Source organism: Caretta caretta, chromosome 14, assembly GCF_965140235.1.
Source record: "Caretta caretta isolate rCarCar2 chromosome 14, rCarCar1.hap1, whole genome shotgun sequence".
NCBI lineage: Eukaryota > Metazoa > Chordata > Testudines > Cheloniidae > Caretta > Caretta caretta.
The window spans coordinates 10030903-10058280 of record NC_134219.1 but is presented as its reverse complement, the minus strand read 5'-3'; the positions used below and the strand labels follow the sequence as shown (position 1 = coordinate 10058280).

General features: G+C 44.1%; 1 protein-coding gene across 1 annotated transcript in view; it reads left to right on the top strand.

Moving 5' to 3' along the window:
- RAB11FIP4 (RAB11 family interacting protein 4) overlaps positions 1 to 27378 on the top strand; it is a 211065-nt gene that overhangs the window by 49888 nt on the left and 133799 nt on the right. Inside the window, exon 2 of the mRNA XM_048817606.2 lies at positions 24833 to 24920. Within this exon, the coding sequence (XP_048673563.1) occupies positions 24833 to 24920 (88 nt within the window). The remainder of the gene's footprint in view (positions 1 to 24832; positions 24921 to 27378) is intronic.

Here is a 27378-nt window from a genome sequence, read left to right as displayed (position 1 = left end):
AGTCTGGATCATAATCCAAATGTTCCAATCTCCTCATGCTGGTCAGGTCTCTCAGACTTATTTATTTTAATTGCATTTCATTTTTCCTTTACAAATGATGACACGATCAGCTAAAGTGGTGTTGCAGGCCTGCCAGCAAAATGGCTGTGAAAGTATGGACCTATGATCTGGTGATATGTGCCCTAACCTATCCTTCCCTTCTCCTTTAATAACCATAATTACTCCATGGATTAGATCCCACTTGGCTGATGCCTCCAGAACAGAAGCCAGGAAAACAACTATTGTGGGTGCAGGTTCACTTAATATATCCAACAGCGTGGTCGCACCTGGGCCCTCACTTGTGTGCACCCCCCATGCAACGGGAGAATTTTTTCTAATGAATCCATGTTGTATTCCCTTCAAAATTAACCCTGTGTCATCCAAACATTTTTCTCTTTTCCTTTGAAGACAAGGGTATTGCGCCAATGTACAGAGCTTGCTGAATGTGCCTCTTGATCTTGTATGCAGTGTTGTAATAGCCATGTGGGTCCCAGGATATTAGAGAGACAAGGTGGGTGAGGTAATATCTTTTATTGGACCAGCTTCTGTTGGGGAGAGAGAGATGAGCTTTTGATCTTGGTCTTATTATTAATGCAGTATTTAATATCTGTTTTTACTTAGCAAGTAAGCTGAACAAGTGTGATAATGAGATCTGCTCTAGTTCAGCTTGTCACAGCTTTTGCTAATGGCCTCACACTCTGTAAAGCTTGGTTTCAGCGAGAGGGACAAGGAGGCAAAGGTGTTCATGTAGCAGTGCTGCTTATTTTAGCATGTGAATGAATCAGCCCTTTAAGGAAAGAGTTCAGCATGTTAACCCATTGTTCCTGGAGCAGATACAAAAGTCTCTATACAGGACATGTAGATGGGACATGGTTTATTTTTAGCTTTGCTTTCTGTTCCTATGGTATTCTTCTGTGCTATGCAGGGTCTCATTCTGGACCCCAAAACTGGGGATAATGGGCAAATTGAATCCAGTTCAGATCATGTTTGTTTCAAGCTACTTTAGACCGGACATTCTCACACACTGAACCATGGATCTCCGGTGGTCTTGAAGAGCTGTCTGGTCACAAGATGATGGCTCCCTCTCATTTCCAGCTGCTAAAGTACATTAGAAGGAGCAAAACAAACAAACAAAAAAAACCCAAACAAACCATGAAATACTATCCCAATATTACTTATCCAGGTAAGCAATAGATGTAGTTGCCACAGGACTGGCATGGGGCCAGATCCAAAGGCATATAGAGGTCAGTGGAAAAACATCCGTTGATTTCAGGGTTGGATCCAGCATCCTTTGGGATAGTAAATGGAATGGGAGGTGATTTGTGTACTTCGAACACTCTCTCTATTAAGATCTGATTCACCCTATGTAGAAGTTCAGGCTGTTGGAAATGTAACTCCCTTGTTGCTACATTATCTCGTATGTTTTGGGAGTGCTCCTTTGAGCTGGGTCAAAGGACGAATAGATGCTAAGTTGAAGCCCTCTCACTTCAGTTTCATTCTTGGATATGTTCCTGGTACCTGGTAACAAGGCAGCATGGTTCCAATGTGCAGCTTTGGTTACTAAAAACTGAATCCTGCAAAAATGGAAAAGTTGATCCCCACCAAATACCGATGCCTGGCTCAGGGATATGACTGACCTTGCAGCTAACCAACAACTGCATGCCACACAAAAGGGAAGGCCCAACACATTCAAAGCAATTTGGGCTGACTTCTTAGAGGTCTATGATTAACATAGATGCTGAAAATAGGTATGTCACTTTCCCTCCCTGCCTTTATCCTAACACACTTTATTTATTTTGTGTATTGTGATGAATCTGGCATATTTGTTGTATTTGGAAAAATTAATTAAAAATTATAAATAACAGTACTTGTGGCACCTTAGAGACTAACCAATTTATTTGAGCATGAGCTTTCGTGAGCTACAGCTCACTTCATCAGATGCATACCGTGGAAACTGTGGCAGACTTTAAAGTCGTCTGCCACAGTTTCCACGGTATGCATCTGATGAAGTGAGCTGTAGCTCACGAAAGCTCATGCTCAAATAAATTGGTTAGTCTCTAAGGTGCCACAAGTACTGCCACAGTTTCCACGGTATGCATCTGATGAAGTGAGCTGTAGCTCACGAAAGCTCATGCTCAAATAAATTGGTTAGTCTCTAAGGTGCCACAAGTACTCCTTTTCTTTTTGCGAATACAGACTAACACGGCTGTTACTCTGAAACCTGTCATAAATAACAGTGAAGATGTTCAGAGAACCCCCTGCTTTTAGACCTCTAAAAAGGTGTAGGATGCCTAAAGGAAGCGGCATTCTTATAACTTTTCCACCAAGTTTCTTACAACAGTGAAGGTTATCTTTACACTTCTCAGAGTAGCAGCCGTGTTAGTCTGTATTTGCAAAAAGAAAAGGAGTACTTGTGGCACCTTAGAGACTAACCAATTTATTTGCGCATAAGCTGTAGCTCACGAAAACTTATGCTCAAATAAATTGGTTAGTCTCTAAGGTGCTACAAGTCCTCCTTTTCTTTACACTTCTCTAAGTGAGGTTAGCATCAGGTCCCGTAACATGCATTTTATTTCCAAGTCTGTGCATGGTGCAGTGTGAGGGCAAGGTGTTAGGAGGACATATGAGTTTCATATATCAGGAAAGAGATAGCATCCCCAGTAGGATACGCAGTTCAAGAGAAGTGATTTTCTAGGATTTTCGTATCCTCCTGGATTAGGAAACTGAACTGGAAGGTTGTTAACCTCAAAGCCTGGGTAATATGATATGCTCAAAAATTCCATTTGTCACTCTGTCCTCACTGTCTTTGTGCCGTGTGTTTTAAAAGCCTGAGTAATTTCTTGATGAACAGTATAAGACTTTGTATGCATTTCCATGGAGCTATTTGGATTTCTGGCAGCAATGCACATTTACCAAAGTTCATGAAGCAGTATTATGTTCTCTTAGTAGCCTATTTCCATCTTTAAACAAATCCATCCCTAATCTCTTCTCTTTGCACAGTACCCTCTGGCTGATCTCTTACTGTCAGGAGCTAATAAATAACGATTTGACAGAATAATAAAACAAGATGATGCGAAGAATCCCCTACAGGGAAGAGTTTGCTTGTGACACACCTGAAATTAAAAATACCACAGTGTTTTATTTAACATTCATATTGTGTTTGCACCCGGAGGCTGCAAGCAGCTTGGAGCACCATTGTGCTAGGTGCTTAGCACAGACTCATAGCACATAGCAGTTCGTGTCCCAAAGTCTTTTCAATCTGAAAGACAAGACACAAAGTGAGATAAACAAGTGGGCAGGGTAGAAAAAATTCCATGTTCTAGCACAGACTGGCTCTGGGCATAGCTCATAGCCCATCAGTACAGGCTGGCTTCGTGGCTCAGCTGGTCAAACAGCTGGCTACTGCATAGGAAGACTGAAGCATTGTGAGGATACAGCTTCACAGAACATCACTGAGCTGAGACTGTTGGTTGGAGGGCCTGGGCAAAAAACAGCTGCCAGGAGCTGATCTGGGTGGATATAGTCAAGATCAAGGCAAGGGATCAAGGGATAAACACAGTAGACGGGTGGATGAAAACAAAAGAGCCTGATTTTATTCCCGCGTCAGAGCATCAGGCTTAACTTCACTAGATTTGATGGAGCTTCACTATGTCAAATTGGAGTGAAAGAAGAATCCGACCTAGTGACCCGCCTCAATATCATGAGTCATTTCCTTGGGGAAAGAAAAGCCACCTGGCATATCCCTTTGGCTATGGTAGTGAAGGAGATCGCACGCCCTCCTGTTATCCCTACCAAAAATATTAGCATGTCAGCAAGCACAGGAGACGCCACACAACTTCTCAGTAACAGAACCCTCCGGAGAAATGCTGAGATCTGCCTCTTTGTTCACTTGTTATCCCCTTCCCCAGACACTGATTGTAAGCAAGTCCAGTGATGGCATCTGTGAAAGAACCGTGGGTCTCATTTTGTTTTTTCTGCATCGTAGGGTGGTTGTCAAACTCTGAGGTGTCAAGAAAAAGCTTCTGAATTCTTAAGTGAGGAACCACAGGTTCTCGTCTGTGGAGCAGTTCTGTGCTTCCGAGTTGCACTTACAGATTGCAGGGAACAGCATTAAACTTGACCCGAGTTAATAACAAGAGATGTCAGCCTAGGACTGGAAAATGCCCTTTTTAGCAGTGCCCTCTTCATGAGCATTCCTCCTCCTGTGCTAAATGCTCCCTTCCTACTGTGGAAGGGCAATTCAGCTCAGGTGGATAGGCACTAGTTAAATCACTATCTCCCTTCACAGGAGACGCTAGGAATAATACTAGTTTGCAGGTATGGCACCTCTGACTGACCAATCTCAGAGCATTTCAGAGACAAGAGTTAAGTAAGCATATGCTTCCCCCTCTGTGGAGAGGATGAACGAACAAACAACACGTGACAGATGTATAGTCATATTGCTTAATGAACTACTGGAAGGGGCTCAGATGCTACTGTGATGAGCATGGTATAAGAACTGTGACAAAGTTCCTGCTCTACCTTGGTGGGTCTTGCGCTTATTGGCGGATTTGCTCACCTTGGAGCTTCACAGCAGCCCTCAGCTTGGCCGTTTTTCTGAACCCACAGTCCAGGTCGACTCTCCTGTGTCTGACCAGGAGTTGGGAGGATTTGGGGGGAACCCGGGCCCGCCCTCTACTCTGGGTTCCAGCCCAGGGCCCTGTGGAAATGCAGCTGTCTAGAGTGCCTCCTGGAACAGCTGTGCGACAGCTACAATTCCCTGGGCTACTTCCCCATGGCCTCCTCCCAACACCTTCTTTATCCTCACCATAGGACCTTCCTCCTGGTGTCTGATAATGCTTATACACCTCAGTCCTCCAACAGTCCGCGTTCTCACTCTCATCTCCTAGTGCCTCTTGCTCCCAGCTCCTCACACACACACCACAAACTGAAGTGAGCTCCTTTTTAAAACCCAGGTGCCCTGATTAGCCTGCTTTAATTGATTCTAGCAGCTTCTTGATTGGCTGCAGGTGTTCTAATCAGCCTGTCTTAATTGTCTCCAGAAGGTTCCTGATTGTTCTGGAACCTTCCCTGTTACCTTACCCAGAGAAAAGGGACCTACTTAGCCTGGGGCTAATATATCTGCCTTCTATTACTCTCCATAGCCATCTGGCCTGACCCTGTCACAGAACCTATATAATACAGAATAAGTCTCATGTTAGCCCTGGGAGGTAGCTAAATATTGTCCTACCCATTTTATGGAAGGGAAAACTGAGACTCACAGAAGTATGTTTATTTGTACATGGTCCGTATGAGTGACTGGTAAAAACTGGAATTCTTGAAGTTCTGTCTCCCAATCCCTGGCTCTAGTCCTTGGACAGCTCTACCTCCCTAGCAACATGGGTGCTGTCTCCCCCTAATGGGGTTAATTTTGTTCCACCCTCCATATCCGATCCACCTGGAAGTCATAACATGTATACAGTAGTTCCAGACCCTGCCTCCTCCCTTGGTGTGTGTAAAAAACATGTCTGCAGTCCCTCCGATGCCAGCTAGAAAGTGCTGCAGAGTGTTGCTCTCTGAATGGGATACAGAGCAACTCGGAATACTTAAACCACTTGACTATCATTGCATTTCAGAAGGTTAACAGGCACGAGGTCAGTTGCTGTGCAGAATTTCTGCAGTGCTTCCTGTTTCCACAATTCAGCTGCATTCTCCATCTGTTGACCAGCTGAGATCAGGTCATATTTTCACATGGCATCAATAACACACGAGCACCAACAGCTTCCCCTTTCCTTCAGATGCATTTACCATCTACTGTGCCTCCGAACCCACTTCTCCATATCTGTAGCTACATAATTCACTGGCACATTTCATTAGCTCAGCTCTAATGCAGCAAAGTCCTGCTTTTCCTTTGGGCTTTTCCCCCATCTGGACTGAGGCACAGGGGATCAATTTTGCCACTGCTTTAAGCAGCTGCATCTCCATTTGCTGCTAGGACCTGATGCAAAGCCCACTGGAGTCAAAGAAAGGACTCTCATTGCCTGCAGTGGGTTTTGGGTGAGGCCCTTAATGGAGTGTCACTTACACCAGCAATGAATTTGGTCCATGGAGGTCAAGTAGCTTACCCAAATTAGAGCCCAGTACCAAGGCTTGGCTTCCAGCAGGTTATTCAGAATGTCTCTGTGACAGGTCGCCCGCAGGGTGCCACTTGGAACTGGGGTACCACTGAGCCTGCCTGACCCACCAGCCTGGGGTCCCTTCACACTGTATTGCTGAGGCAAGCCAGCCAAGCCTCCCTCAGGCTTCAGACTGCACTTTACCAGCACACACACAGGTAGGGACACTCCCAGCTGCAGCTTTATGCACACAAGCTGAGATCAGCTCTGTATGGGGAGACTCAACTAAGGAATTGCCCAGTACTCAAGTGCATACCCCCCTCTAGAGGATAGACCCCCAAATTGTACCATCTTGTGCTGCACAGAGACTTGTATAGCGTAAGCTCTTTACATTTGCTCCCTCCCTCAATGTGGAGAGAGAGATGCAACGGCTTTTTGCCCCCCAGCTATGAATTCCACACACTGGGCTTTAGACAAAACAAAAACAAGTTTATTAACTACAAAAGATAGATTTTATGTTATTATAAGGGATAGCAAACAGATCAAAGCAGATTACGAAGCAAATAAAACAAACATGCAATCTAAGCTTAAGATACTAAAGAAACTGATTACAAGTAGTAATTTCTCACCCTAAATGTTGTCTTAGGCAGATTGTAGAGATTCTTGAAGGCCAGCTGCACTTACCTGCAGCTTAAAACTTCAGATATGTCATTTACAGGCTAGACAACCTTCCAGCCTGGGCTCAGTCCTTCTCCCCTCGTTTAGTCTTCGTTTCTTAGCTGTTTATAGCAGTCATCTTGGGCGGGGATCCAGTGAAGACCGAACGAACCTAGATGATGTCACTCCCGCCTCATATGGGGGGAACTCTTTGTTTCCAAACTTAGTTCCCACGCCAGTCAGTGGAAAAACACTGGTATTCCCAGATGGAGTCCAGTACCAGGTGACTTAGTCACATGCCTCTGTAGCCATAACTCAGAGGTTGTTTGCAGCGTCCCCAGGAAGACTTCTCTGTGGGTGATAAACAGAGAATGTTCTCTATTGAGATGTTCTCTATTGTTCTCTCTAATGCTCTTCCCACAGCAAGCCATCTAGATTGCATTCTGTCTGGTGGGCATTCCCTAGATGTAAACACACTTGTAATTGATACATAGTCAATATTCCTAACTTCAGATGCAAAAATGATACAAACCAACAAATAGGATAAATATTCAGTAAATCATAACCCCTCCAGTGATATCTCACATGCCTTATCTTGCACAAAATACATCATAATTATGCCATACTCATATCATAGCAATATCTCTATGAAGAATATGAGGGTGTAGTGTCACATTGTCCCATTAAGGTTGAAATTAACATAGTAGTTTTCAGTCACAGAACTCCTACAAACAAGCCAACATCAAAGTGTAAAGCCTGCTGCTACAGCTCCGAGAGAATACTTACGCTTGAATTTGAAATTCAAAGCAACCTGCCAGTTATCAGTGGAGCTATGTGCCTGACCTCTTCATGCCTGCTTTTTGATCAGACAGCAGGTGACAAATTCATGATGCAGTTTGCAGTGACAAAAATCACATCATTTATAGTACACAGTCTCCAAAGTGGGCAAAATGTCAGATTCATGCAGATTCACCCTGCAGATTCATCCTGATTCCTACACGCTGGCCGCCTCCGGCTCTCAGAGGTGCACATGGATGTTGGAGATTCCAGTGGAGTCCCTGGCATTTATTGCTGGGACATGGAAGTGTGCCCAGGCCTTATGATGCCATACACAATGTGGCATTGCAAGTGGACATGTGCAGTGAAGATCTGGGGGCGTGGTTATATCATCTGGGGATCCTATATCTCTTCACGGGCACCTGTGTTGAGACCTAATGCTACACTTGTTCCCCAGATTTCCATAGCTTGTGCTTTAGATCATTTACTCTTTTTCTTTCTGTTGTGATTGGGGCATATCATCAGTTTTCCCTTCTCTTGGAAACCTTCCATCTAGTCTTCCTGAATGGTCTCCAAAGATATGTACTCCGTGTTCACCATATGATCATATGCACACGTGCTGTCACCCCTCAAACTCTTCTTCCCAAGACTGAGAGAGGATTGTGGAGAGTGGTGGTGAGGAACCAGAGGTCACCCACTGAATTTTGGGCCTTGAGCCAAACAGGTTGGCAGAAGCCCCCGATTGTCTTGAACTGGCCTTGGGTGAAATATTCGTGAGTTTTGAGTTTACAGGAAAAAGTTGGAGGCAGTTAGAGAAAACAAGTTAAAAAATACAAGCTGGCAGGATCCCTATAGCAAAGCAAAGGTAGAAATTCTGTAGACAGAATGTTAGCTGACAGCTCCACTGCTTTAGGTAGACAAACTCTAGAGAACAAAGTAATTTTCAGGTAGCAAAATTATAATCAACAGAAGGAACAGTGCATTCGATTTTCCTGCCTTGTGGCTTTTAAAGGAGAAAAAAAGTGAAAGGTACAAGATATTCTTATTTAATCAGATAACTTATTGACACAAATTACCATATATACTTGTTCATTAGCTGAATTTTTTTAGTAAAAAAGGGAAGCAAAAGAAATGGGGGTCGGCTTATGAACGGGTATAGAGAGAGGGAGAGCTGGGACACAGCCCCTCCCGCCAACAGAGGGGACAAGGAGAGGCAGCACAGCCAGAAGGGAGGAGGCGGGGCCAGAGTCTCTCCGCTTCTGGCCACACTGCTCTCCCCACAACCTCCGAAGCAGCTGCAGCTCCGGGGCTGGCAGGTTGCAGCCGCACCACCCGGCCTGCCTGCTGAAGCATGCTGCAGCCGTGCCACCTGCCTAGCCCGCTGGAGCAGATCCAGCCAGGCCAGAGACATCCTCCCCTGGCCCGCCCCAGCTAAGGTGGGAAGGGATGGGCTTACTCCCCTGACCCCCAGCTTCTCCCCCCCCACCCCCCGCCAAAATTTCCCCACCAGTTGCTGTCCCGGCCTGTCAGGGTAATCAGCTGACGGGCTGAGACATTTTGTTTACTTAGGTTTACCTCCATGCCTGCGGACACTCAAGGTAAACAAACTGTCTCGGCCTGCCAGCGGCTTATCCCAGGAGCCAAAGTTTGCCGACCCCTGAATTATAGGGTCGGTTTATGAACGGGTCATAAAAATTTCCATTTTTACTAATCAATCTTGGGGGAGGAGGGTCAGCTTATAAACGGATTGGCTTATGATCGAGTATATACGGTATGTCTAAGCAGCCACTTTATCTGGCTTTGCACAGCCTGGATTCTAACTGCATCTGAATTTTGTAACTGCATTTCAAACAGCTAATGTTTTAAGTAATCTATGGTCTTTGCGCCAAGAGAGAAAAAAGCCAGTCTGTTCAAATTTAAGAGAACATAATTCTGCAGTTCCCTTTTATAAATAATGCAAGAACCTTTCGAACTCCATCCCACAATATTTACATATTTAATCTAATTTTCCAGCATTTTTAGACTTGGTCACAAATACTCCAGATGCATGAGATCCTGTCTGCATGTTAATGGAATCACCTGCGGGATAGCTTGACCTTTAGTAGGAAGGTTTGTTTTCCTTTCTTGTGGCTCATAAGTGTTCTCAGTCAACATTATAGGAGTGAGACACATTCACAGATGCCTGCAGCATAGATGGTGACATTGCCAAGGTTATAATGGCTTATTTCGGGTAGCATCTTGTGACTACAGCCCAGATCCTGCAACTGCCTGTGAGCAGATGGATTCCTGAGCCTGCATGGAACTTCGCTGATGGAAGTCAAATCAGTTGCAGCCAAAGCTTACAGACCTTCTTCGTAACAAAACCTCCCATGCCCTGTTTTTAAGAAGATCATTTGCAGTCCATGGGGCTCTGTGAGTTTGTGTTCCTGGAGACAATTGCAGGATCAGGGCCTCAGTCAGAAAATCCTCGCTGAAATAAACACTGTAACCTTGGTGGGTCAATATCCGATGATGATATTTTTCATTAAATGGAAGCAGGTTAACAATTCTCTGTAACCCATTCTAGTGGACTGGCAAGTGAGGCTATAAGGGTATGTCACAGGGTGACACTGGCCCTTTAAGAGGGAGGAGGGCCAGTGCACTTGTACCACGTCAGCTGACCCATATTAGGCTTAAAAAGAGGACACCCTGGGTTAGGGAAAGAAAGCGAGACCCAGTGAGAGTGACCTTGTGAGTCAAGCTTGGAAGAAAGACTAGAATCCCCTGGGAGGGGAGGCAGTGAGAGCCTGAGATGCAAAGGGGGAAGAAAAACCCCAGGAGTAATAGCCCAGGAGAAGCTAAGAACTGCCGGGGCGGGAAGGGGGGTGTATGTTTTGCCTATGTTTGAGAAATAAAGCTGCCTAAAAGACTGTGGGCCTGGTCCTGTATCCTTTGCAAGCTGGGAAGAAGCCCTGCCTTGTTACAGGGCTCTTATGATCAGGACAGGGACCGTTAAAAAGGCATCTTCAGTGGTTTCCCATTTCAGATAGGATCAGTTTTACACATGCGTCAAAGGAGACTTTTCTGATTGCCACCAGCCCAGCGTCTGGTGTGTGGAAACCAAGCTATGTCCTTTCTGCTTCCTACTGTCCACCTTCACAACAACCAGCAGCAACAACAGCTAAGGGATCTGAGCCTCGCCGGTGATTTTGCTGCCTGCAAGATAGCGTATCGTTTTCCCTCGCACCGGGCTGTATTGGCTGTGCAGTGTGGACAAGAGAAAAGAAAATCTTATTTGGTGATTAAAATGTGCAAATCTGACGTGGAAGATCAACAGGAAGCAGATACAGAAGGATGGTCTGGTGGCTGGGCAGCAGACACAGTGTGTGACTTAAGCTCGTAATTGAAACTTTCTGTGCCTCAGTGTCTTCAATTTCAAAGTCACAACCTATCTTTTTGTACAGGCAACAATCAGATAAATTGTACAGTCCTAACCACTGCCAGGGACCACTACCTCCTGGCCCTAAGGCTGTGAGAAGAGACAGCTGGAGGGAACAAGCTTCATAAATATCTCAGAAGGAAGGCTCTGAAGCCACAGGGGAGAGCAAGTTCCAGAACTGAGGACCCCTCCCAACTGAGCTCCACTCTGCTCTGGGGAACATAAAGCAGCGGCTGTCAGAGGGACATGGCAGCAGCAAGAGGAGATAGTAGACTGACAGAGCAGGTCCATCAGCTTGAGTTGTACCTGGAGGAGCTACTAATCAAGTTAGTCAGGGCAGCGGCCTTCTTTGCAGTAGGCGCTGCAGAAACTCATAACGAAAAGGTGGGCATCTCTAGATGTGACCACAATACAAGTAATGTTTATTGATTTATCTGGGGGCAGATAGTGAACACTTTCCTCGTATTGGTGAGCAGTTACTCCCAGGAGTAGTTCCGTGGACTTCGCTGAGGTTACTTGCATACGTGCTCTGCGGTGGAAATCAGAAGCTCGTGATCTGGTCCTTATTTAGCAGTCTGTGTTTGGTGTCCACCTCCATGGCCTGACATCCGTGCAGCTCAGTTACAGGCTCCCCTGCTGGCTGATTAAATCCTCCGCTGCCTGCTATTAATAAGAAGATCGTTCCAATGCCTGGCCACACTGATAACGCATAGCCGGGCTTTGCTGCCCCTGAGGCTGCAGCCGTGTGCCAGAAAGTGAACTATCCCCTGGAGGATGGAGGAAAAAAACACATTCCTCTTGGATTCCCAGGCAGAGCAGCAGATTGTGATTAATTCCCTCCTCCCCATACACCCTGGAAACTGCCTTTGATCAGTGACCTGCTGTGTTTCTAATGCTGTCTGGGTTCCGGTTCCCTTGGATCAGATTTAGGAACTCATTTTTGTGAGTCGGTGGGGAGTCTGGCTGAGGGCCAGACCTTGCCACAGGCTCATTCATGGAGCCCTCTGTGCTCACTCTGGGCTTCACTGCTGCAGAGGCCAGTCAGAATAAGGAGTGGGGCTGTGACAGGCAGCATTTACCAGTGGTATTGTGCAGTGGTTAGGTACCCGGGTCACAACTCTCCCTCTGTCTCTATCACCCCCTGCCGGTGGTCCCAAGAGAGAAATCTCTGACGAGGGTCTCCTCCCTGCTCCTTCCTCCGGGCCTGTGTAGCCGTCTTTTGCAGGCCCCTTCCTTGCAGTAAGGACTTCTGCTGTGCTCTTGCTCAGGTGCTCTCAAGACAGGTCTGTTCTCCTATCCTGTCTGGCTCTCTTTTAAGCTCCTTCTCCAGCTGGAGCAGGTGCTGCAGGTGTGGTGTCCCCTGGACCCAGATCTTCTTCTTAACCCCTTGTATCTCAGTGTGGGGTTTATATTTTCATCATGGGCGCCTACCGTTAGTGGCAGCGATGTTGTTCCTATGTGGCTGCCCATCCTCAGGGTGGGACTCGGAGTCTGCCTCAGCTGCTGTGTGTGGCAGCCCTGGGACTGGGGATGGTGTGAGTTCGGGGGGAACTTTTCTGATGGCCCAGTGAGTGCCTGCCCCGCTTGCTGACAGACAGGGAGACCGAATGGACAGTGGCAGGGGAGGGAGGCAGAGATAGCTCTGGGCTAATAGATAGCTCTGAAGCATGCCTGTTAGCCAGCCTGTTAGATGCAACCGGGCCCTGGGGGTAAAGAACCTACCCATGGCCAGGAGAGCTGAAGTGGGGCAGGGAGAGGAGAGAGATTCCCTCATACCTCCCCCCAGCCTAAGTATGTGCTTAAGGACTCACAGCCTCCCCTCTTCCCCCTAGCAGGAGCTGTGCAGGGGATGCCATTCGCTCTTTAGAGCTGCAGTAATCTCTGTCACCCAAGCCACGGGAAGATGAGACTCTGTATTGTGTATCTCAGAGAGGGAGGGAGCTCATCTGTGGGAGAACCAGCTCTGTGGCTCCCTCCTGAAGAACAGGAACAGAGCCCCTCAGTTCTGCAACAGACCCAGCAAGGAGCCTGCTTATGGCAGTGTCAACACCGATCAGGGCTGGCTTTGAGGTTGGGGGAGGAGGTTTTATTAAATCAATGTCCTAGGCCATGATGCTTGCTAGCAAGAACTGCACAACTCCAGAACATCTGTCTATTTGTATTAACATCCTGCTTCCCCCTGCAGGTCAAGGTTAAACGCCAGTGTGACAGCCACCATTTTGGCTGACATTGAGGATTGAACTGAGGATCTCCAGTACTAAAATCACACGCTGGCATGGTTTGTGCTAAAGAGCCAACCCCTTCTTGCTAGGGCTGCAACAGACTTGTATGTTCTGTGAATTGGGCACACGCTCACCAGTCTAGCACCAGAAAGAGAAGGAAGAGAGCAGAAAAATTCAGCCCCAGGTTTTGTAGTCCAGGCTAGTCCACAAGCTGCAAGGATCTATCTGGCTAATAAACTCTACAGCAGAGGTCCATGTTCTCAGACAGAGGACATCAATCTTTTCCACTTTGGGAAACAAACTGGAGAAAATGAAAGTTCTTTCCTTAGTGTTTCACTTACTTGGGTGGATGGGTGATTATCCTCCCCATATACATTTAGATCTCAGTTGCAATAACATTTCACCTTAGCCAACACACACTACTTTATTGTGTATCTTAGCAAGACTGGCGGCTCTATAGACACAAAGTGATGTTTTCCACATGCTGCTTTCTGAAATGTAAGAGCAGCGTGAAAGCATGCTGAGGGCTACTTACAGCAATGGAAAGGCTGTAAAGAAAGAAAAGAAGAAGGGAAAAAAAAACATCCAAACTCAATGCATAGGAGAGGGTTCTGTGATGAAAAACAACACATATAGTGAGGTATGTTACTGAGCAGAGATTAGTAACACAACTAGTGCAACCTACAATGAGTCTGGATATCTTATTGAACGTAATGCTCTGGGTCAAACTGAAGTTGATGTGGGAATCAATGGATAAAGGTCTCTGGCTTGTGCTATGCAGGAGATCAGACTAGATGATCACAGTGGTTCCTTCTTGCCTTAAAATGTATGAGACTGAAGCCAAGAATTCTCAACCTCTTATTCTCAACCCAATTCTCCACCCCTTATTCACTATTGTGGGGAAAACTCACAAGACTACTCCTATGAAAAGTCACTATTGTTAGTACAGGCTTCACAATCCAGCCTTGCATATGGATTTAATGTATGAGAAGTCTCCTGACTAAATCCCCCCACATATAGAAAGCAGTAGCAAATAACAGAGTGGGGAATGGATGAGTCAAAAGACTGGACATTTGGAGCCTTTTGCCTCGAAGTTGCTGTCCATGTTGACACTGACCAAAAGTTGTTTTCATCAGAAGGCTGATGGCTTATGTGGATTGAGTTGTTTTGTTCCAGTGTCCACCCCCTCCAACCATAGTTGGCATCTGTTGGCATCCTTGTTGACAGACTTTGCGGAAAAGCAAGGGTGAAATCCTGGCCCCACTGAATTGAGTGGAGAAACTCCCAATGACGTCGGTGGGATCAGGATTTCACCCGAGCATTTACATTGTTCTTAAACCTAATAAACATTTGGCCACTTTTAAGTATGGTTAAAATTGTTCTCCCTTGTTCCTTTGCATCGACGGGGACGTTGGGCTAAGTGTCCTGTTAAGTCACCCCGAATTCTCAGGCTTTCTTCAGAACCACTAGACCTTGTATTTCAATTCAAGGTAGCCTCTAAAACTTGGGAGGGCAGACGGCATTTTGGTTTTGGACTAGCCGTAGTCGTTTTAACTTTTTCAAATAGGTTTTCTAGCAAAGCATGAAAAAATGCCACCGACATCATAGAGGCTTCTTGAAAAGGGATGAACTTTTTGTTCTCTTATGTATCTATTTCAGGTAATCTAAATGATGCTAAACAAAGGTCTCACCTTTAACAAAGACATACAAAATGGCATCTATGGAATCAGTCTGTTCCATATAGGTAGTCTATAGTTTCTGGGTCAGATCCTCAACCAGCAAGGTGAGTCTTTCTCTCCATGGTGGCTTTGTAGAAGATCTTGTGTTTAAAGCATTGGACTAGGAGAAGTGAGTTTTCTTCCCACATCTGCCACAGACGTTCTGTGTGAGGTTGATAAGACCTTTGATCTTTCTTTGCCTTAGTTTTCCCAGCTGTAAAATGGAGATGATATGACTTCACATTAATGTTTAACAAGAGCTTTGAGATGTGTCTTGGGTACTTGTACGGTGACCCTGTCCACCCTGGATGGAAGGCTCTGAGCAAAGTGTTACCACTTCTCTCTCTGTACTGACTTTTATCCTGACACTGAATAAAAAACTCAACATGTTTAATGATGCCTCCTCAGCATAATTGCTTAATGACCCACAAGAATCAACATCCCATTGATTCAGCAAGGGCTTGACTCAGCTCTTTCAGTGCCAATGTGTCCTCCCAGAGGGATGGTGCGGGAGGCTCAACTCCGTATTGCCCAGATATGCAGGGGGATAAGGAAAGCTTTCACCCGCCAACTCTGGGTCCAGGGCCAGCACAGTCTGCTCATTTCACTCGTGCATGAACAGGCTGTCTCACCCACTTGGTTAATGGCACGGAAAGGCTTCTGCTTTTTTATTTGATAGGATAACACTGTCTCTGAATAGATGGTGTGGTTGGGAACAAAAAGGATACAATGTTATGCAGCCTGGTTATTGGACTGACAGACCCTTAACCTTTTCAAGGGTAATAAATAATTATTGTAGTCTCAACAGCCTTTTGCCGTTTCAGAGAGACTGATTAATTGCTGGCAGTGTGCTGTCAGAGGAGAAAGGGGTTAGGAGACTGTTTCTCTACAAAGCTAGGCAGGAGAAGGTTTAATATGGTTGATGTACACAGCAGAGAGGATTTGGGTTCGTGTTGGTAGCACGGTTCATTTTGATGGTACTGGTTAGCTGCTCAGCTACAATCTCAGTAACACCTTCCTTTTATCAGTCTGAAAGTCATCGGAATATGAATTGTGCTCATTTAAAAACTAATGCACGCCTCCCCCCCTCAAACATCCATTCATGAGTGTATTATGCAGCAGCGCCTAGAGGTCCCAACAGTGCAAGGCACTCTAAAAACTCACAGTAGGGGCAGTCTCTGCACCAAAGAGCTTCTAATCTAAATAGACCCCATATAGAAACGGTGGGCAAACGGAAGTGTGGCATTATCCCTATTTTATAGGTGGGGGACTGAGACAGAGAGAGATGAACTGACTTGTCCAAGGTCATATGGGGGGCGGGGTTTGTTAGGACCAGGAATTGAACCAGATCCCCGCCGTGTCCCAAGTCAGAGCCTTTTCTATAAGACCATCCTTATGTTAGCTGAGGGTTAGGCACATGTTGTCACTTTTACATTTCCATGCGGTCACTGCAGAAGGAAATGCTGTGGGCCCATTACCCCAATCAGTGTAACTTCAGAGTGGCTTATGGAAGTCGACGGCATTGCTCTGGATTCAACACCAACGTAAGTGAGGGCTGAGTTTGGCCACATGGAATTCGCATTCCCTTTCTAGCCCAATGTACCTTTAATCCCACCCATCGTCTCTTTTCCTCTGAGTTCAGTATAGAAAGAGGTTCTGGAACTTTCCATAAGCAGAGAACCACCTATGCTCAGGCCAGAGAAGGAGAAAAGGGGACATTATAAATCAGGCTTCAATGGGCATCTTCCTCAATATGACAAACCTTGTATGTACTGTAAAACAAACCCGTTAAGCTACAGAGTTAGCAGTTGGTGAAGCTAGGGGGAAAATACAGTGAATTAAAACAGTCTAGGGCGAGCATTGCACTGCACAGTACAAACACCCTGAAATTCCACTTGTCCTAATGTCCAGCAGAGTTCACCCCGGTGAGGAAATCCAGGACAAGCAGGATTTTGCAGCCACAGGACTGTACAAGAGTCCTTCCTCCCACAAACTCTCCTATTTTACATTCCAGGGGTCAGATTTACCTTTGGGTTAGCCTGATTTTTTTGCTGGTGTAATTTCATTAAAACCATTGGAATTAGTCTGGTGTCAAACTGGACTAACACAGTGGTGGATCAGGGCCCAGGTGTGCCCTCTGCACTAAACACAGCAGGTGTGCCGATGAGCCCCAGCGGAGTGGGTGTCTTTCCATGTGTCCCACTGTATCTTTGAGATTGGCACTGTCTTGCTTTGCTCACCCATCCAGTGCTACTTATAAGAGTGATGCTATCTTAGGGTTTCATACTGCCACCTGTCACCAAAGTATCTGAAGGCCTTCCACATAAATTCAATAGTAATAGCAAAGTTCTTAGGGTTAGGGAACATTGAATGGCTGGTGCTTTGATGGCATTCTTGGAATTGTACCACCTCCTGGAGCAGAAAGGTGGCTAGAACTGAGCTATGTGACTGGGTTGGTACATTGGGATATGCACACTGGCCGTGGGTAAATCCTGCTGGTCCCTCCAAAAATTGTTATGTTAAAATGAGAGAAGTGAAAAATAAATTTGTCTCCTGTTCAGGAGAACTGGAGCCATAAGTGGAACAACATCCTCCCATCCTCAACCATCAGCTGAAAACCAGATCTTGGAAAGGGAGGGTGGAATTATGTGCATTGATGTGGAGAAAAATGCTGTATGACAGTCCTAGAGATTCAAAACTTCTTTCTGTCTGGAGGGTGTGTTCAAGTAGATGGAGACCTAGGTACATCAGACATGTCTGTGTGTATTTATGCAGAGATTTTATTATAACTGCATACACAAATGTAGCCTCAGCAGATCTAAATTAACACAGCCCCATTGACCCTTGCTTTACACCAGCTGAGGACCAAGTCCGTGGTGGTTAAAGTTCTTGATATGACTCGTATGTATGTATGTATGTTTGCCAGTTTGTCTCCCTCTATTTTGTAAATTTACTTGCTTTATAAATAAAATCTAAATTAGAATCTGTGAGCTTAAATACAAAGTGGACCTGGAGACTGAAACAATTTGCTTGGGGATAATTTCATTTCCTGTTAAAGCTTTGCTTCATAGTAAATACTAATGCACTTTTGTAGCCAGTCACAATGCACACACCTGGGCTTAACACATTCGTATGTGATTTGATTCAGAATTGTAATTAGGTGTTGTCAGTAGAGTGGCAAATAAAACCATTGGATCATTGAGAGGCTTTCAGGAATAAACTTATGGTGCCAGTGTTATATAGGGACCACAATCAGATTATTGTTATTATTGTATTATTAAACTGGGCACAAGCATCCCAACTGGTTACAGGAATTGGTAAGTTAAAACCAAGAACACAATTTCCTGCCTTTTAGCAAGACACCCAAAAGGAAATGGAATTTGCCTAACTGACCCTGTGAGCATTTGAAATAGTGTTTACTTATATTGCAATGCTGTGGGTTTGCTGTTTGTCAGGGAAAGCCATGCACCAGTCTTATAACCTTAAAGTCTAATGTCTTCCTAGATATTTGTCTCCTGTATGCATCAGGCCAGATTCTCAGTGTGTGAACATCAGTGTAACTCCCTTGAAGTCAATGGAGCTATGCTGATTGACACCAGCTGAGGATCCAACCGCAGATTTGTACTACTTCACTGAACAGAAAGCATTGCATCTGTTTAGAATCTGATGGCCTAGTTGAGTCTGATTACATCGCTTTAAATATATCCAGAAACAGGGCCCGAAGAATAGGTTTGGTGCTCCATTTTCTTTAGCTTTCTGTAATGTCTGTGACATTCTCTGACCGTGACCCAGTTGTTTTCTTCTGTTGATGGTAGTTTGTATTTAATAAGTCTCAGGAAGGAATTGTAATCAGTCTCCTACTTCATTAAAGCTGCATTTCTGTTGAAAGTAGGCATATGTTTTGTGACTATAGGGTCAGATCCTTAGCTGGTGTAAATCAGCATAGCTACATTGACTTCCAGTGTTGCCAGCTCTAGTGATTTTATTGTGAATCTCACAGTATTTGGTCATTTTCTTAAATGGTCACTCCTGGAGTCTCATTACTTTGTGCAAATCTCGGCTTTTATTAAAAAATGTTTTTAGCCCTCATGGGTGTGGGGAGAAAGCGTGAAAACATAAACCAAAATCCAGAGGTTGTAAAAAAAACCTCAACATTGATTGTTCCTGAGAACTCTCGTGATTTTTAAGCCAATCTTCTTATTCAGACTTGTGAGTTCTGACCATGTACGGGTTGGAATAGTGCACTGCTGTGCTGACTGACACCAGCTGAGGATCTGGACTATGGTCTGGAGTGGATCTGAGCAATGGAACATGCATTAATAGAAATGATATGGGAAGCACGAGGTAAAAGTTTCCAAGGCTTCTCTTGAGATACTCATTGATAGGGATGCAGTCATAGCTGACAAGTCTCAGCAAACCGGTGGAGCAATGAAAAGGCTGTTCTCTGAGTCCAGAGCATAGATAATATGATAATGGCATGCCCCAGGGCTATCTTTGCTCTTGAAGGAGTCTCCCCTGTCTTCGGGAGGCTCACTGGTTCATAAATACTAGCTTCGCCATCACTCCACTGAAAATGGAATGGTGCTGAAACAGAATGTGCTAATTTGGCATAGGCCATCAGCAAGGGAAGTCCTTTGAAGTCATCTTCACAGGGCATTGTACCTTCACATGTACTTTGAGTGACACCCCACACATTCAGACTTCTGCCTGCCCAATCTCTAAAACACATCCATGTTTTAAAATGTTTTGGACATGGAGTAGAATTTCTCAGCAAGCCGGAAGCCACCATGCTCCAGATCCCATGCTGGGTGAAGAAAGGAGAAGAAGGAGTTTGCAGCTTTCCTGCTATTTGGTTGGTCTAGAACAGTGATTCTCAAACTTTTGTCCTGGTGACCCCTTTCACATAGCAAGTCTCTGAGTGCGACACCCCCCCCCCTTATAAAGTAAAAATACTTTTTTATATATTTAACACTATTATAAATGCTGGAGGCAAAGCGGGGTTTGGGGTGGAGACTCACAGCACACAACCCCCCACATAATAACCTCATGGCCCCCTGAGGGGTCCCAACCCCCAGTTTGAGAACCCCTGGTCTAGAAGAACCTAGGCCATTCATTAAAGAGACTAGACAACTTGCCCACGGTCACACAGGACATCTGTGGCATAACAGAGCCCAGGTCTGCTGACTCCCATCCTTTGCCTCAAGCAAAAGACCCTTCTTGCCATCAGAGATGAAGATAAAGGGTAAAAAAAATTAAAGTACCAAAGTCCCCAAGCCTCTTTTGCAAATGAGACATATGCTCCTAAGTCAGTTCAGTGCTTTTGAAAATTTTACGCTTTATCTGCATCTGTGACCTCTTGTCACAGTGCTCCATACGCAATTATACATTGGCTATCCTGCTGGTCAGGTATGCGGTGTGTACCATTCTATTTCCTTTGCATGTGGGTGCATGATGTGTTTATATCCTGCTGGATCTATGCTACCAGAGTACCTGGTAATGTAAAGGCATTCTGTTGCTTGCATTCTTCATGGTACCCCCTCTTCCTTTCATATATAACACTTACCCTCACTGGCTGTGACAGAGGCATGCCAAAGCTGTAAATTATGTTGGTTTGGGGACATAACATTCCGTCGTATCAGGCAGCTTCACGCCATTCAGCAGTAAATCTGAGCTGATTTATGTCAGCATAATGCATATGGCTTCCTTCAACGAGCTGATCTGTGACAAGCTTGTTAGATCAGAGATGTGTGCGTGATGCCAATTACAGAGGGATGGAGTGTGTCTCCAGCTCAACATTATGTAGCCATAGGAGGTTGAGCAAAATATTGCCTGTTGTTATGTTGTGCACGGATTCTGCTTGAGCTCTTATTTATGTCTCGTGCACCAAGAGCTGTATTTCATGCACGTATGGTATGTGATTTCCTTGAACACCTACACATAAACCCCCATCTCCAATTAGAGCCACTGTACATCCTGGGCCAGCCACACAGGATTTGTTCTTTGACTTGGATGAATGTATAATCTGAGCAGCCATCCATGTATTAACAGGCAGGGCTGGGGGGAAGCGTTCCCACAGCTCTTAGAATGTACAATGTGAGTCATGTCTTTCAACGGTCCAGAATAAAACACGAGGAGAGAGATTACAGGTGGGAAAGGATGATACCTGAAATCTGTATCTGAAGAGAGATCAAAGTCACCCATCAGGGGTTTGAGTAAAACCACTCAAGCAGAGATTTGGAAGGAATGCTGTTTTCCACCTCCGTGTACTGCCGTCCCCCACACGCTGGAGAGTTACTGCACTGGTGGCTCTGACCCCATAATTCACTAGAATACACAATCAGAATACAGAGAAATTAGGCCACCAGGGAAGTTTACTTCCATGCATTTATTTGGGTTCCTTGGAGTTTCCTATTTGGCCTTGTTTGTAAGTAACATTAATTTTGACTTTGTTTTAACCTTATTGCTCTTTGTTTAATTATTTGCTTTCTGAATACTACTATTACTTAGCTGTTAGATTGTGTTTTCTATCCCTTGATCTCAAAGTATGTATGTATCCTTACAATTTCCATTTTATAGGGAAACCAAGGCACAGGACAGTAAATGAGTTCATACAGCAAGTCAGAGCTGGAAATAGAACCCAGGTCTTCTGAGTACCAGTTGGACAGCCTGTCCATGAGACCATGCTGTCTTTGTTTTTCTATAGCACTTCTTAATCTGGTAATCTCAGAGCAGTTAATACACCTCAGTTAGTTAATCCCTGCACCATCCCAGTGAGGTAGTAGATTATTATTGTGTATCCCCATTTTACAGGTGGGTAAACTGAGGCATGGAAGGCAAATGTGGGTAGCCCAGTGTGCATCAAAGCATGGGATGGACTAAGTGACCAAGTAAGTAAACTGAGGCATGAAAAGGTTAGTGAGGATACATAGATATCATCCACTGTGATCAGCATCCAGGAGTCCTGCATCCAGGAGTCCTGAATCCCAGAGAACAGCTGTAACCACAAGACTACTGTCTCCCATGATGTAATATCAAAGAGGTTTGTGTAAGGATGACTGCCTCTAACAGAATCTCCCTTGATGTGTGCTGTCCATGGTTCTGGCCAAATGCTGCATTTTGCCATCAGACTGACAGCACATCATTATCAGCTCTCCAAAGGTTTTTGCAATAAGAGAACTTCTGTAAGATTTCTCCCTAAACTCACTGCATGCTGCAGAATTCATCCTACAGCTCTTTACTTGCCATGTCTGCATGAGGGGAGCTGCAGGTGATTTTTTAAAAAGAAGGAGGGGAAAGGGAAGGATTTAGCCTCTGGATCAAATTGTTCCATTCTCCCCTACTCAACACCAAGCATTCTGCACCATAAATAGATTCTTAAATCCACATTGCTGTTTTCCCAGATTCATTCATGGTTGATCCATTTGACAGTATCAAAATAATGTATCCAACCCATAGGAAAATACCCTTACCCCAATTAAGTCAGTATTTTATCCAGTAATAAGCAATTCTATGGCATGCATCACCATAGTATCTTACGTACCTTTTCTCCATATGCCAGCAGGAAGTTCTGGTTTTTGTTCCCTGTTCTGCAGCAGATTTTCAGTGAAACTGTGGGCAACTCACTTAACTTCTCTGTGCCTCATGTTCATCATCTACAGAATGAGGATAATGCCTTGTAAAGCACTGGGCGACTGGGGATTGTATGTGTGCTAAGTATTGTTATAGCAAATACGCAGCAGATATAAATACAGTTTTATGGGGGGTGGGTTTAAAGATTTTAAATAATACATGTAAAAGGTGTTTATATATTTAATATAATTGCAGGGTTTCTTTAAATGCAATTAACTGGGAATGTATGGTTTGTATAGATATGGTATGCAGAACAGGTCTAACACATCTATCATTACTACATTTTTACTAAAGTGTATTTAAAACAGTACAAAACCTGTTCACATGTCTGACTAACAACTTAATCTGTCAACCCAAGAAATTTAGCACTATTCAGGGTAGTATCTAAGGATCTGAGTCAACAAAGTTCTTAGGCACCTGCTTAAAATTAAACAAGCACTTTTGTACTTTACTGAACCAGGGCCTAGGTGCTGTTGTATGTACCGTTGCTGAGTCTTCAGGCTGATTGGAAGTGCATACTGAATGCCAGGGCATGAGACTGAGCATTAGGGAGCGGAAAGTGGCAATTCATCAAAGTTTTACCTATTGCTTATCTAAGCACCTTAATTAGATTTTGTTGTTCTAAATAAGAGCTTACTGGAGGGACCCATCGCATTTGTTACAAGGATGCTGGGTGGAGAAATAATCTCAAGAGCTGTCAGCTGGTGTTTTGGCTCTGGTTGCTCCATCTGGGTCCCAGCTGGAGGTGTGGTTCATGAGAACATTACTCCATATGCACACTTCCACAGGCTACTTCTTCTACATGTTTGACTCTGCTGTTCCAATGGTCCTTGGAAACTGACAGCATGTGATGTAAGCACCCCGGCATCATGATTTCGAAAACCATATTTTGTGTATAGGATACACTGGCAAACTGAACGGCCCCAGCAGTAGACTGAAATGCTGAAACCCTGTTGGTTTTACAGCACTGCCAGGCTTTCATTAGGATGGAGAATATTCCCATTGATCATAACCCATCTAAACAAAATGGTCTGGGTATACTGGATGGATAGAATAGAAGTGAGGAGGTTTCATGGTCAGACATTAGTGCACCCTCTAGAGGGCCTTAAAGCATTCCGCAGGGTTTTGCTAGCACGTGAGAAACCAAAAAATTGAGAAACTGGGTCACCAGGATTCATTCATTTGCTGTGTGTATTGTCAGCTGGGCTTTGATTGCTGTTCATACCGGCATGTTTAAGCTTGCATTCTGTCCTTCCGAATATTGTAATATCCTGCATTCCTGCTCTCATTGCTCCTTACAATCTTATAATAAATCTTAATATAATATATAGTATATATTGATGTAATAATTGGTCGTATTTATATTGTAGTTGCACCCTAGAGGATCAGACCAAAGTCAGACCCCCATTGTGTTAGGCATTATGTGCATACAAGTAGTGAGAGAGAGCTCTGGTCCCAAAGAGTTTACAATCTACATAGGTTAAAGGGTAAACAGGCACAGAGAGGTGAAGTGACTTTTGCCTATCATCACAAAGCAGGTCAGTGGCTGAGCTGAGAATAGAAGAGTCCTCTGACTCCCACTCCAGTGCCCTATCCACTGGACAACTGCCTCTACCTTTGCTCTATAGGAGCTGGAATTAGGGCACCCCCTGTCTCAAAGTGATTTCCATCATATACAGAGTTTATAGTTTGGTTCAATGGCTCTCAGCACCCCCACTATACAAACTGTTCCAACGCCCCTGCTTTGCTCTCTTCCCCTCCCCCCACTTAACTGCTTTTTTGCTTTCTTTTCCCACGCTTGGTTTTGTGCCTTCTTTTGATCCACTGCGTAGATTCACCAAATTCCCTCCCTCTTCTTCCTCCAATCTCGCCTGAAAAATCCTTCAACCCTTCCTCAATGTGAAATATCTCCCTCAATATACATGCAAATTTACTGCAGTACACCCAGTGTGATCCCCTTTGGTGGGTGATAATTTACATCAGAAATGCTAAACCACGAAACTGAGATTATAGAAAATAATACGGCACTAAACAAAGTAATCTCATATTAAGCTTCTTTCACTTTTAATGTTCTTGGGTCTCTCATATACAGTCTCTCCTATATTTTATGTCATGGAAAGTCACAAAGTTTTGGTTTTATATCTACATAGATAAGTATTTTTACCTTGTACTGATTTTAGTTGCGTACTGCAGATATTTTTGAAACTGGTGTTTTCTCCATAAGAGCGTGACCAAGATAGAAGCAACACATAGTAAACTTTGTATATTCTTTTCTAGGTGGAAAAATTGGCTAAATACTTGGACCCAAATGACCTGGGAAGAATCAACTTCAAGGATTTCTGTCATGGAGTTTTTGCTATCAAAGGTAAGTAAGTATTGTAATGCAGCTTTTTATAAAATACCCAGTTTAACTCAATAATGTTTTCTTAGGGCATGGGGCGTCAGAAGATTTGATACTTACTAGGATAGATGCTGGTGAATTGCACTTTGCTCTTCTGTCTCACAGAAGTATAATCAATAAGATGCTGATCTTGCAAAGAGTTAGGCACATGCTTAACTTAAAGCACATGATGTGTCCCATTAAAGTCAACCATCAAATTAAGCATGTGCATGAGTCTTTGTAAAACTGGGGCCTTATTTCTTTAAACCACCTGCATATTTAGACAGTCCACAGGATAAGGAGCTCAGTCTAAACGTGAATGAATTCACATGTGTAAAACTTTGACTGTACCTGAAAAGCTTCAGATTATCAAGGTCACTGGGAATTTTCCATGATCTGTAACTTCAGTCCACACTGGGTTAATAACCTTTACTCATGAATGGACTTTTCCTATACAGTTTCTCCAGTGTAAGAGACGTTCTCAACTAACAGCTGTAGATATTTATATTTGAATTATGTTTGAGTTCTCTACGTTCCACAGACAGTTTTCTCAGGCAAAAGAGCTGTGGAGGCTTTGGTTAAAAATTCATAGAGCCGTATGAACGCAGTGAACAGTTTTCTATGAAAGTTTACAGAATGTTTGATGCTATTTGGGGTGATTTTGTGCTAATCCATAGATTTCACTTTTATATACATTTTTTTTTAAAATGAACCGAAAACCTACAAAAATTCAAAATCTGCAAAAATTAAAATTTCTTAGGTTGAACTTTGAATTCCAGAGCCACCTTTTTGTTCAAAGTGATCTCATGGTTATAATGAATGAGTCATTTTTAGCACCCCCCCCCCAAAAAAAAAAGTAGATGGGGGGAGCTGGTATTTTGTTTTGTGGTTTTGTTTGTTTAGTAAAATGGGCTCATTTAGGCATTCAGAGCAACACATAAAAAGGAGAAATCACATTTTGCCTATTTTTTCTCTTTGCTGTGATATGAATCTCTGTTGAAACCCTATGTCTTGTCTTTGGATCTATCTTCATTACTCTGATGACAGGGAATGCCAGCTATAGTGTAGGGCTCTGCCTATTTTGGGGGCATCCCTGCTGCTGCATGTCCCGGGTGCAGCTTAAAATTCTGTTGATTTAGGGGCATGCAAAAGGGATACAACAGGGGAGGAAAACGTCCATTGTCTTGGCCTTCCCATTATCTTTCATATATGGATCCTTGGCATCACCATCAGCCACCATCTCAAATCAAAGAGTATTTACAGCTATTTAATAAAAGACATCCCATTTTATGTATATATTTTACTGCAACTCTTAATAAGGAACTAGATCCATCACTTACCTCACCCGATGAAGGTTTTATTGGTCTTCAGCCAGCAGAGACATTTTTCTTTCTTTAAAACAAATTGCTGTGATTAAAGTTGAGAATATGTTTGCTCCCCTTCCAAAAATGAGAAGACTCCACCATGTTGTCTATCATTTTTCAACAGGGCTTCGTGTGGCAAGAATAGCAGTGCTCTCGTTCTCAGACAAAAACAATCAATCCAACTAGGCTGCAACCGATTTTAAATATGGCCCTTTGACACCCTAGCCTATTTGAATTGTGTATAGTAATCAGATTAATTTAGCAAGATGAGACACTATGATAAATCCCAAGGTTTTGTTCTAATTGAGTATGAATCTGTGTTATTCTTAGTGGTGGAAGCCAAACATTTACATTAAAAAAAATTTACTACCCTAATTCCTTGCCATATTTCTTATTTATGGGACTTCAGATTAAATTGTCTCATCACAGAGCTGAGCTCTTGGGGATAGTTCCCTTGATATTCCGGGATGAAGGATAACTTTTTACCTGGCAGAAGTGAAATACTTTTGTGTTCCTATTTGGGAGTTGTCTGTGTCGTGAATCTGTGTTTAAACATTGGGGTTGAAACATCTAAGTTTTCTGGAATCCTGGATTCACATCCCAGCAGCCAAGAATCAGCCTTGAGGGAGAAAAATTGAGTTCCATGAAGTTTAGAAATTTGATTGAATCTCTCAGATGAGGTCTTCAAAACCAGCTATGGATCTGGTCCAAAACTCCAGAACTCAACGCTCCCAAACATTGGTGTATTTGAAATCCAGATCTGTAGTTTGCAAACAGCTCCTGTATCCATAAAAAGATGAATTAAAACTCTGGATCCAAACACTCTTGAACTTTGGGATCTGAAATCAGTGGCGTGGCCCGTACCCCTGCTGAAACCAAGACACTGCCTGCTCTGCATGTGTGTGAAAAATCTCCTGGCTCTTTCTGAAGGAAGACCCTGCTGTTTGCTAAGGTGTCCCGTGTGTCGTCTTCCCCCTCCTCCCCCCGTCCCATCTCTGAGCTGGACAAACTCCACATGGCCCTTGACCTAAGACTCATACACCTCTGCAGCCGCTGCTGAGATGGCAAGTAGAAACAAA